The sequence below is a fragment of the Mustela nivalis genome (assembly GCF_964662115.1).
Source record: "Mustela nivalis genome assembly, chromosome: 11".
Classification (NCBI taxonomy): domain Eukaryota; kingdom Metazoa; phylum Chordata; class Mammalia; order Carnivora; family Mustelidae; genus Mustela; species Mustela nivalis.
In genome coordinates this window covers 98,331,330-98,344,014 of record NC_139030.1, presented here as the reverse complement: position 1 = coordinate 98,344,014, position 12,685 = coordinate 98,331,330, and the positions used below count along the sequence as shown (strand labels likewise).

The window sequence follows — 12,685 nt, the reverse complement described above, 5'->3', positions numbered from 1 at the left end:
TTGGAAGTTTTAAATAATTGATGGTCAGTGAACTACATTTTCTGTTGGTGGGTTAACTGGGCCTCCCTGTCTTTTGGCACTTTGACATTCCTTTCTCCTCCTAAAAATTTGTTCTTCTATTTCTAAGGAAACCTGTTCTAAACAGCTTTTTAGTGGTCTTCATTTATTTAATTATAGAAATGGTCATGTGTAAAGGGAAACTAGGTATTTCAGATTGAAAGAAGAAATCACATTTTCCGAAGCAGAAAGTTTCTTTATGTAATTTTTTTTTTTAAGATTTTATTTATTTGAGAGAAAGAAAGAGTGAGAGCAAGAGCAAGAGAGCACAAGCAGGGGAAGCAGCAGAGGGAGATGGAGAAGCAGCCTTCCCACTGAGCAGGGGGCCCCATGTGGGGCTTATTCCCAGGACCCCAGGATCATGACCTCAGCTGAAGGCAGATACTTAACTGACTGAGCCACCTTGATGTCTCTAAACATTTTTTTTTTTTTCTTTGAGAAAGAGAGAGCATGCATAAGAGCAAGGGAGAGAGAGAATCTTAAGCAGTTTCATGCCCAGAGCAGAGTTGGATGTGGGGCTTGATCTTTAAACCCTGTGATTATGTCCTGAGCTGCAATCAAGAGTCAGACGCTTAACTGCCTGAGCCACCAGGCACCCCTTTATAGAAATATTTTTTAAATGTAGCACACCTACAGGAAAGTGCACAAGTAAGTGCAGCCAGCGCACACATCAAGAAATAGAACATTCCTCCAGAGGCTCCTTTGTGGCTCTTTCCCTCTCAAGGGGTAAACGGGTCTCCTGACTTCTAAGATTGTGAATTAATTTAGCCTGTTTTTGAGCTTGTTCATGGAATCAGAGATGTACTTTTTTGTACTTGGCTCTTTTTTGATCAGTGTTATACTGTGCAATTCACAGTTTTTTTTCACAGAGATTGCTAAGGTATTTTTTATTATGAATTGGGTGAATATTCCCAAGTTCGTTCATTGTGATCACCATCTAATATTTATCCTTTTTTCCCCTTTGTTCATCTGATGAATACATCAGTTGATATTTGGATTTTAAACTACTCTTACATTAAGAAAATAAATTCCACATGGTCCTGATGTATCATCCTTTACATATATCACTGAATTTTGGTTTACACATGTTTTATTTAAGATTTTTGCTGCTGTATCCATTTTTTATGAATTTTGTAACTGGTAATATGCTTGTAAGGGGTTGGTATCAATATTATGCTGTCCTTATAAAATGGGAGTCAGGAAAATTTTTCTCTAGTTTCTAGAAGTATTTATATGAGATTGACATTCTTTCTTCCTTAAAACATTAAGAAGATACTATCTGTGAGCTTATCTGAGTCTGGTTCTTAAAATTTAATTGTTATCTTTGTGTTTCTGTTTTCTACTTTTTGTCAAGTTTGGTAAGTTGTATTTTTCAAAGAATTTGTTCATTTTCTTGTCAATTTTATAAGTCTATTTTTTCCCCAAATCTTTTTAATATCTGTAGGGTCTATGGTGGTGTTGCCTGCCTTTTTCTTTGACAGTATAAAAAAAATTTTTTTTTTAAGATCAAATTTACTAGGTTTTTGTCAGTTTTATCATGTTCATAGAATGGAGTTTGCTCTTTTTTCCCCCTCTTTGTTTCCTTCCTTCTGTGTTTGGATTTGACTAGCTGTTATTTTTCTGGCTTCTTGAATTTAGTTTTTCTTTTTTGCTTATTTGCACTAACGGCCATACATTTGCCATTAAGCACTGCTTTAGCTGCATCCCACAATTTTTTTTTTTGTTTTAATTATTTTAGGTTAAAAACTGTTTTCTTACTTTTTTTATTTTTCATATATGGATAATTAAGAACTGTATTTCCTAATTTCCAAATAGCCAGACATTTTCTAGATATCTTTCTGGAATTGATTCAGCTTTGGTCAGAGAATATATTCTGAATGATTCCAAACTTCTGAAGTTGATTATAAATTCTATGTGCACTTGTAGAGAATGTATTTTGTAATTTGGGGATACAGTGTCTTGTATATATGGAATTAAATAAATTATGTCAGTTTGTTAGTTGTATTCGTCAGATAGATTGTATCTTTGTTTCCTATCAAAAGTCTCACTGTGGAGGACATTAGGAGAAGGAAAGGAAGGTGAATTGGGGTAAATTGGAGGGGGAGATGAAAGATGAGACACTATGGGTTCTGAGAAACAAACTGAGGGTTATGGAGGGGAGGGAGTTGGGGGGGATGGGTGAGCCTGGTTGTGTGTATTAAGGAGGGCACATATTGCATGGAGCACTGGGTATAGTGCACAAACAATCTTGGAACATGAAAAAAATAAAATGGTAAAAATATATATATATATGTATATATATACATATATATATTTTCATGGAGTAAAAACATTATCCATTTATATGTTACCTTTTTTGTACTGTGACATTTATATATTACTTGGACTTTGTTGATTATATACATAAAGCCTAATAAAAGAAAATGTTCACTATGTTTAAAAAAAGTTTCACTATGATCTTTGGATATATTTTTTAATTCTTTTTTTTATTTTTCAAGTTTTTATTTAAATTTCAGTTAGTGTGCCTGTAGTGTAGTATTAGTTTCAGGTGTAGAATTTAGTGATTTATCACTTACATACAACACCCACTGCTCATCACAAGTGATGATTATACCCATCACCCATTTAGCCCACCCCTACGCTTTTCCTACAATAACCATCCGTTCTCTATAGTTAAGTAGATTTTTTTAAAAATATCTGTCCATTTTGGCAATACGTGTTGGAGTTATGTTATTGGGTACATAGGTTTAGGATTGTTTCTTAACATAGCATTGACCCTTTTATCATTGTGAAATGTTCCCCTTTACCTTTAGTAATGTATCTTAAAGTCTCCTTCATCTGATGTTGGTGTGGCTATATCAAGCTTCTTTTGGTAGGATGATAGATTTTTCAAACTGTGAGTAAATCTACAGGTGGACTGATTCACCTTCATTGTTTACATAAATTGAGGCTTATAATTCTGTTGAATTTGCTGGGTGTTACTTTCAACTTAGCATTTAAAAACCCTTAGTGCCATTCTAGTTCTTCTGAGTTCTTTAGAAACATACTTGATTAAAGGGACATCAACTCATGTTCTTGTTATACCCTTTTCTCAAATTTGCATTGGTTAATCTTTTTCAGGAAGTTGGAGAAGTTTTCTAAGTCAGGGCGAGCTCATAATCTCAGTAACTATTACAGCCTTTTCTGGTTAATTCTATCCTTTCAGGTATCAGTGCTGCTCTCGTAGGCTTTGCTCAGGCATCATTTTCAGGAACTGCTTTTTCCCTACACTGTGTGTTGTTGGTTATTCAAACTCTTGTTCTCTACTTGCCCCCAAACAGTCTCTAGACCTGTTCTGACTACTGTCTCTTTCCTGGGTGCTACTCTGGGGCATCTTACTCTGACACACTTAGGGAAAGATTTTGGGGCCTTCTCTTATTGCCCTGTTGTGTCCTTTACATTTGGAGTTGAATGGGCTGCATTGTGCAGAAGGCCAAACATCCTCCATGTTTACTAATGATGAAGCAACTGAGGCCTAGAGGAATGGTGACTTACCTGAGTCCATGTACTTAAGGAGCAGCAGAGATGGATTTGATCCTCTTGCCTTATTCTTAGATACTTGTGTTGTTGTTTTTTTAAATCACTTGTTTTCTATGTCTTGGCTCTGCTGTTTATTAAGCATCTAACCTTGGGTAAGTCAATTCACCTACCTGTGACTTGGTTTTCTCATCTAAAAAATGGATTGATAACTATTTCATGAGGCTGTTCAAGGCTAAAGAAGCTAATCATACAAAACTCACAGTACCCATAGCACCTGGCCTATAGTAACCACTAAAGTTATCTGCTATGACGATGATGATCAAAATGTTGAAATCTTATTTTGTGAATGTATTCCACAAAATTCATGAAATTAAATTCTACATAGAAGATTTTAATTTTCTATTAACTTTTAATTTTTACAATTGTTCTTCTGTCCCAATGGGTGAGATTATTTGTGTGAAAACATTAAGTCACCAAGAAACCAGCTGCACTACTGAGCTCTGTAATTGGGCACCACTGATAAAATAGCGCTTTTCCAACATTAGTTTTTTTTTTTTTTTTTTTTTATAGTGCTAATTTCACTTTTGGGCTTAGCTGCCATTGCAGGCTATTTTTTTCTCTTTTTGGACCAGAAGCATTTTGTTGAGAACCACCCATGTTTTTCCTCTTTTGATGGTTGACATAATCTCAGTGCTTGGTAATCATTAGCACTGTAGTATCTGGTTTGCCAGTCTACTTCTCCCGATACTGCAGATGGAAAATTACTGTTCTTCAAAACTCTGGCCAGTAGAGATTTTCTAAGGTATTAGTGTCAAATTTCATGTCATCTACCCAGAGTGAAGGATGTTTATTGCTACTAATATGTATGCCTTGTTGGAACAGTTTCTACATCGATCATTAGAAGTCCTCTGTAAAATGGTCGTCTTTCCATAATGCATATGCATTTGTTTCCTTTTCCAGTTCATCCTTATGGCTATTTTTAATTTTAAAATTCCAGTAGTGTTTAAGTTAACTGTGTATTATTTGAAGTTTATTATAAGATACTCTCAGAGGAAGCAATGTTTGTTATTTTTCAATACTTTAAGGACCTAAAAATGTAAGTTATGAGATTTATTGTATAACACATTTACTAGAGATATTTTCAAAATAATTTACATTTTACATATTACAGATATTTTGCAAAAGAAAGGTAAATTAATGTCACAATCCTGAAAAACACAGTAAACTTTTCCAATTGATTAATTGTGTGAAACTAGACATATATGTGAACATCCTTCCATGTTCGATCAGTTTTATTCCTGGTGGTAATAAAACTAAGTAAATGAAATGCAAATCCTGACTGCAAGGTAATGGTTGAAGTTTTTACATGCATAAAGGAGTCAGGGTGAATTTATGGTCTTATAATGGCTGTTGGCTGCTAATATTGTATGTATATTTTTAAAATGATATATAGCTCCATGCCCAAAATGCCATGGAGGCAAAATCACAGTTAGTACGTGCTGTGTTTGTTGATTTACCTCCCTTGGACATGTAAAATATTAACTGAGATGACTTTGATAGAGCTTGTCTGTTTTTGTTCCGGATTGGGTGTGTGCCTGCCGTGAGTCTCCTCTTTCCTGAAGTGTACAAAATGGCAGTATCGATGGGAGATAGTCATGTTAGAATTGCAGTTTTTTAATATTCTAGTGGTATGTAGTTCACTTAAAAAGTTTTTTGGATTGAATATATGATTCTAAAATGTTCAAAATAACTTTTTTACTTGATTTAATACTGTGGGACTTTTTTGGGTACTCCTCGGAATCACAATTAGAAGAGTAGAGATAAATGTCATAGATGCAACTCCTAGGTCTTATCTTCCAGAAGGTCTTAGATCCTGCAAGCATGAGAGATGGCAAAATGCTGCGTGACTTAGAACCCCATCACGCTACCACCTGTCTGCTCCTTCCTGTGCTGCTGGTCACATCCCATGCCCTCTTACCCCCTGAGTTTTCCTATTTTAAATCCGACTCCTTGGTTTTCTCCTCTATGTTCCTACCTCTAGGCAGGAACACAGGCACACTTTAACATACACTGCAATAGTTGGAGGTAGTTGTTTACCTCAGTCTTAGGTGATAAAATCTGCTTTTATAAACTGAGCATGAGAAAAAAGGAGACAACTTAATAGATGTCTGCTTTCAAGTAATTGAAAATATAAAAAAAAAACACAAACTCTTCAGAACTCTTCAGAATACATCACCTTTTATAAATATGGTTAGAATCAACAGATTTCATCTACAGTGCTGTAATATAGCAAAAACCAACTCAATGGATATTAATAGAAATTAATTAAATTGAACTACCTTTGTAAGAAGGCAGTTTTGACAAGGAAAATGTAATACCCTATAGATTTCAATTAGAAGTCCTGGCTATATTTCGAAAAAAATACATTGCTGATGGCATGGCCATAGCCAAAAAACTGAATTCCCAAAGATTATAGGGGGAGTTCTTTCTTTCTGTACAGTCCAGTGGCTGTTAGGTAGTGTTTTATCTACTCTAGTATTCTCCTTATTTAGAATCCAGCCTATTGTACTATTCTGCACTATTGTAAAGCTCACCTTTTATAGCACAATCACCTTGAATTGGTAAGGATCTCAGATTAAAGAATCTGATTGATGGGTGTGCTGTGCTTTTCTTTACCTGGTTATACAGTGACTGCTCCTATCCTTGTGATCTCGCTGGGTAAGAGAATCAGGTGGTTAAAGTTTCCCAATCATCAGTGTTTCCACTTACAAGGCTACTATTAGAAGCAATGAAATTCCTTTCATTTTACTTGGAATAGCTCTTCAGGTACTCTATAGAAAACTTAATCTTGAAATGTCAAAGGAGAATTCCTTTGGATTTTTTTTTAAGCCTATAGCTTTACCAAGTCAGATTACTAAAAAGCTATATACTCGGGCCACATTTCAGTAGCCCTCTGCATAGATGCTTTGAAAGCATTATTATTTAATAGTATATTCTTGCATTTTATTGGGGGCCAGGTAAAGAGGAGCCTGTGTGACAACCATTTCTATTAGTTTTTGTAAAATTGCAGTTGAATTCTGGACTATGTTAGTTCTTATCCCTTCTAAAGATTCATATGATAAAGGCTTAGCACTTTATCCTAGAAGAATTATTCGCACTTTGAGAAGCTTTCTAAGAATCACAGAGCCAAACTGATAATAGCTCGGGTATTCTGGTAAAAAACTTGCTAATGTTTTTCTTCATTCACTGGTTCATGTCTTTGTCTCATTATTCTGGTTGACCTTCGTGTCCTTTCTGGAAGTAGGCAGCTGCATCATTTAATTCTGCGCTGTAGCGTCGGAGTATTTAACCACATATCAAATTGAGAAAATAATTCTTTCCCTTAAGCCTTACTTTCCTAAGCAGATTTTTAAAATAGTATTTGGAAATCTCCTAAATCACTTCTCCTGTTCAGCGAACTCCTTGTTCAGCTCCAAACACGGTTCAAGTTGCTGCTGTGTAGAGCTCTTGCTCCATGTGACATTCCAAATCTTGGGGAGGACAGGCATGGAGTGTGGAGATTTAAAAAGATGAAGAGGTCAGCGGTTACTCCGCACCATTGATAGATTCTAAACTGACGACTGTTGCCATCAAAGATTTCTGCCTTTTGATTCCCCCCACCACCCGCCCCTCGCCTACAACTTTGGGAATCTCAGTCTGAATTTCTAATCCCATTTCAAAGAGTGCCCTCAAAAAGTTCTTTTTTCTTCCCCCAAAGTATTCTTGGGGTTACCTAAATGAAAGTTATAAAAGATTTCTTGAATACACTTTTCAAATAACTGTAGCACTTTTATCTTTGCATTGTAATTTATCTTCTAGGATAATTGATGAAATAGGTCTGCTGTGATTTACTGATCTCCCTGAAACAGGATAAAAATGGCAAATGTTTATCAAAATAGAAGTAACATTTATTTTTGGTGTTCAAACATTTTGTTACTAAAGCCCATTTTTTAAATTGTCAACTTTTTAAAAAAAAATTAAACTGTATTTTTAAAAAGTCTACATTATGAAACTTGTTGATTGTTGTATCATAGGATCCTGGCTACTGGGTGAAGATTCATCACTTAGAATACACAGATGGAGGAATCCTGGACCCAGATGATGTTTTGGCAGATGTCGTTGAAGACAAAGACAAGGTAGATGACTAAAACTCTTCTGTTTTCCTCCGTAGAGCTCCGCGTTTCCTAGAGATTGAGATCCTTAACAAATGCATGTGTCAGTTATTATTAAAAGATACCATCTGTTCAGGCTTTACCTGAACAGCCCATAAATCAAAGTTCTTCATCAGTTGTTTGGAAAAACTTTGTCAAGGTTTGGGAATCTGTTCATGGTGGTCTAATTAGCAGACACTTCATTCCCAAGAGTTCCTCATGCGTCTCTGTAAATTAGTGTCGGGCACTGAGGCTGCTGGAGTTCCCATTGCCACTGCTGGTGCTGGGGTTTCTTCTTGGCCCTTGCTAAATAGTTAACTCAATACCTGTGATTTGAATGTGTTTCAAAATAGAGAAAACAACAGGCAGACAAATCTTATGAGGAACTATGGTGAAGATTTTTTTTTCTTTTTTTTTTTAGAAAGTAGCTGGCAAAAACCCATCTTTTATTATAGTTTTAATTTTCATTTCTAAAATAAAAACAAAATACTAGATGGAATATTCCAAAAAGTTGTAACATATTTTGCCACCTGCTTGGGAGTAACCCTGTTGCAAATATGTTATTTTAATTAGATTTTTCTTCTGATGATAAACTGGAAAAGGTGTGAGAGGAAAATTCAGTGGCCTTACACTGAATTTTTGCAGTTGAGACACATTGTTCTATGGCCGCTTCTGTATTGGGCTCCTCTTATCAGTGGTTCCTGTGTCCTCCCGAATTGAACCACAGCTTTCCCTGAGGGATCCTGGCTTCAGTGTTTCTCCTCCTGTGTGTCCTCAGTGCTGTCTGTACTAGGCTAATTTATGTGTGTTTATGTGTTTCTCTCTTTTGTTTTTCTGCACACTCTGGGGTGTGTGTGCGCACGCGCGTGCGTGTGTGTGTCTGTGTGTGTGTACCAACTGCACTGAAATGTAAGTGATTTAATGAACTCGGGTAAAATTTACATTTTTCCTTTTCTGTAAGATCTTTTTGGGCTGTTCAAATTTCCAAAAGTCTTTGTGGACATTCTGTCCATTTATTTGCCCTATTTTATGTTGAAACTCAACCCTGGTTTGCTAATTTGCTTTGTTTTATAATTACTCATTCCATAAGGAACTTATCTCCTGAAATATATTGTAAGTTCTATGTGACATGGACCAGAAGATTTTTATTTCCTTTGTGTTCCTTGTATTAATAATATCTGGTACATTCTCTTATCCGATTCTCAAAGAACACTTACTGCTTGGTCTCCCAGAAATTAATAATATTATTTACATTGATAACTTTAAGGGCCGACTTTCACTTCGGTATTTCTGTTTCACTTTCTGTCTACCTGCAGCCATCTTCTTATTTTGACATAGTCTAGGCATTTGGTCTGTTTGTTAATGAAGAAGGTCTTCCCTTCTCAGATTTCACTGATGTCCATTGTATTAAAATTAAACGCCAAAAAGTAGCAAGTTTATGAAGGGCCAGAAGAAAATGTCTCACCCCAGCCTTGTCCAAGACCTAATTATAGGAAGGATGTTCCCATGAATGGTGCTGAGGGAAATCATTTGTCCTACAGAGCTCTTCCTTTAGAGAATTCTTTTTAACTATCCTGGCAGTGCCCTTTTAACTATAATCCATTTACTAGACACAGAAACTGCTTTTATTATATGTAATCTTGGTTTTAAAGGGACTTCACTGCTACTGAGTCAGGTGAAAAAAATGAGGTAGTCTGTTGAAATCCTAGCAAAGGATTAGGGCTGTTTGGGTACAGGTGTACCTATTTCCTTAATGCACTTTCACATCAAATACACGACGCCTAATTGGTATTGTGCTGCAGAGCAGATGAGAATGTACGCTTTGGATATTGCTGGGGAAAAAATACGTGCTCCCATTTTTTCCCTTTTAAAAATAATGTCAGTGAAAAAGCATCACTTTTTTTTTTTTCCTGACATTGTCTCTGCAGTCTGAAGAGTTTCTGATAGTTTACGTATCTAGTATGGAAAGAAGGTTCCACCAGACTTTGTTTGACCATACTTTTTTTGTAAATTTAGATTGAGAAGTAATAAGAAGTGATGCTTCTAAATGTTTAATCATCTATCAAATCCATGGAGACAATATCGAGCTTAGATCAAATTACAATCCACCTCTCTTCAAATTGGCTATCTAATAATCTCTTGCATTTACAATATGGAATGCAAGCCCAAAGAGGCATGGGTGGATGTACAGAATCCTTGGCCAATGCCACTTACCCCAACTCCCTAGGAAAGCCTCTCACTACAGGTAAAAATTTGATAGCCCAACCCTAGCGGAGGAAGCAGCAGAAACAGAAATTTAGAATCAGAAAGCAGAGCTGGCTGAGGCCATTTATTTAGTGTCAGAGCCATCTGGTATACTTCTGCAAAGACTGAAATTAGAGGCTGAACGGTATTCTACTTACAATCACACGGTATCCTAAATAAATGACTTTCAAAACCTCTGGTACCAGAGGTGGTTTTGCCTTTGGTCTTATCTCAGTGACTCTTTGGGCCAACACAATGCGTGGTGCACATGGTGCTTCTTTGGGAGATTTTTTTTGGTCCTGTTTCAACTTGCTTTCCCAGTAGAGTCCCTTCACAGGCAAGCCTAGATAACCATGTTGCACTATTTCTATGCTATGTTTTCTTGAAATATTATTGGAGCAACTTTGGAATTTTGTATCTAACGATAACTAATATTTGTATAAAATCTTATGCTGTGACTTAATTCTCCAGTTGTAACACCCATTCTTCAAAATTCTCCTATTTTTTTGAATCTGTTTGATGATTCAAGTTCTTTGGGATAAATACATGAAAATTTACAGTTTTACACTAATGCCTTTTCTCTGGCTGCCCAAGGCTACTGACGTAGTTCACACAATAACAACTACTTAACATTTTATGGAGCACTAACAGTGGCCAAGAATGTCTTTGGCAATTATATATTCTGTTTTATTTCATAGTGACCCTGTGGGCAGGAGCTATTTGTTATCCCTATTTTTAGTTTCTGAGAATAGCCGCAGAAATTGTAAGTGACGTGCTGGAGATCACACAGGTTGTCCGTGGCAGAATCAAACTAGAATTTAAATTTCCATACTCGTTTGTTCTTCTGCAACGTGCCAAGCAGTGTGTTGGTTGTTTGATTCTATAATTGCTGATTATGAAAACTCATGAATTATAAATAAGCATGAATTTTTTTTTTACATAGCACCATTGTTAAGAAGAGATAGGTAAGAGCACTATGGAGTTTAACAAGGTTATTTTGAATTAGTATGTCACACGTATATAAATTCAACTGTATTTGCCTGAAGCTTGTACCTAATTTATTGTGAAAGTTCCCCTGCTACTGTCCCTTGCAGCCCGTTCTCCATGTCCCAGATTACTTCTGTGAGGACTTGGTGGACTACACTTTTCTAAAAACTATATGCTGTTTTGTAGGAGAATATATTCTATAGTTCAGTAACTACTTTTCAGAAAGATTGCCAAATGTGCACAGATTATATGTTTTGTTATCTGCAGTAGACAGGGTGTTAGCCTCTAAAGATATCTAATCCTAATGTCCAGAACCAGAGACATGTATGTTACATGGGAAAAGGGTCTTTGCAAATGTGATTAAGGATGTTAAAATGTGGGGAAATTATTCTGGATTATTTGGATAGGCGGGCAAGAGAGTCGGTATTAGATACAATGTGAAAAGAATTGACTGTCCAATGCTGACTTTAAAAATGGAGGCAGGGGCACCTGGTTGGCTCAGTCAGTAGAGCATATGACTCTTGATCGTGGGGTTCTAAGTTCAAGCCCCATGTTGGGTGTAGAGATTACTTAAAATTAATAAAATCTTACAAAAAAAAAAAAAGGGAGCCAAAGAATGCAGGTAGTTTCTAGAAGCTGGGGGTGGGGGGCGGTGGGAGGAAGGGAGGAAGGAATGGATTCTCTTCCAGAGCTTCCATCAGTCAGAGCTTCCCTGCTGACCTCTTGATTTTAGCCCAGTGAGACCTATTTCAGACATCTTTACGTCTGGAATTACAAGTTTGTGTTGCTTGAAGCCACCGTGTTTGGAGTAACTTGTTATAACATCAGTAGGACATTAATACAGTGTCTCTTATCCTATTTTAAACTTTTTAAATGATGATGAAGTTTTCACTAGTTGGACTTAAAGATTTTGTAGGACAAGGAAAATGTCTTATGCTTCTGATTAGTTGATCAATCTGTTCATTCTTTCCAAAGTACATCACAGATCGAATCTCCATTTGTGGGGTGAACCTCACTCTTTAGGCCTTGATTGCTGTGCTTTTATCTTGTGTAGAAATAATTTCAGGGTCACACCAGAGCTATATAGTATTGACTTATCAGTTTCTCATTGTAATATACAATACTGCGAAGAAGTCTACAGACTAACATCTAACAAAGCCCATGCAACGCTTAGCATTAGCTGATATTTTTTTTGAGTATGAGAACATGAGTATTGAATTTTTTAAATGATTTTCTTCCTTATTATTATTATTATTATTATTTCTTGTTTGTAGAAGGCAATGGCAATATGATCCTGAAATACAGCAGTGCATAACTTGTTATGTAAATTGGATTACTGCCATGATTTTACAGTAAGTAAATACATATACAAAAGTAAACTTTTATTACATGGTAAGGTACAATGAAAGACTGTATCTTTGACTAAATTTTGACTATCACAGGGGTTAATTTTGGAAAAATGCCCAAATCCCCTGGATGCTAGTGATGGTGGGTTGGCCTTAGGGATCACACATGGTATCTGGGACTCCAGTATTAAAGTTTCATCCTTTATTAGCTGTAAGTTTTTGGGTAAGCGTCATGTCTATTAGCCTTAATTTGCCTGTTTGTAAAATGGATGTAATGTTGCTTTTTATCTTATAGGGTTAGTGTCTGAAAACTGTATTAAGTTTTCAATATAGTATGGTACA

General features: G+C 36.0%; 1 protein-coding gene across 2 annotated transcripts in view; it reads left to right on the top strand.

Annotated features, from left to right (window-relative positions):
* PARD3B (par-3 family cell polarity regulator beta) overlaps window positions 1-12,685 on the top strand; it is a 1,038,672-nt gene that overhangs the window by 145,779 nt on the left and 880,208 nt on the right. For both annotated transcript variants that reach the window (XM_082689121.1, XM_082689120.1), the window contains exon 2: window positions 7,650-7,751. In XM_082689121.1, coding sequence (XP_082545247.1) covers window positions 7,650-7,751 — 102 coding nt within the window. The remainder of the gene's footprint in view (window positions 1-7,649; window positions 7,752-12,685) is intronic.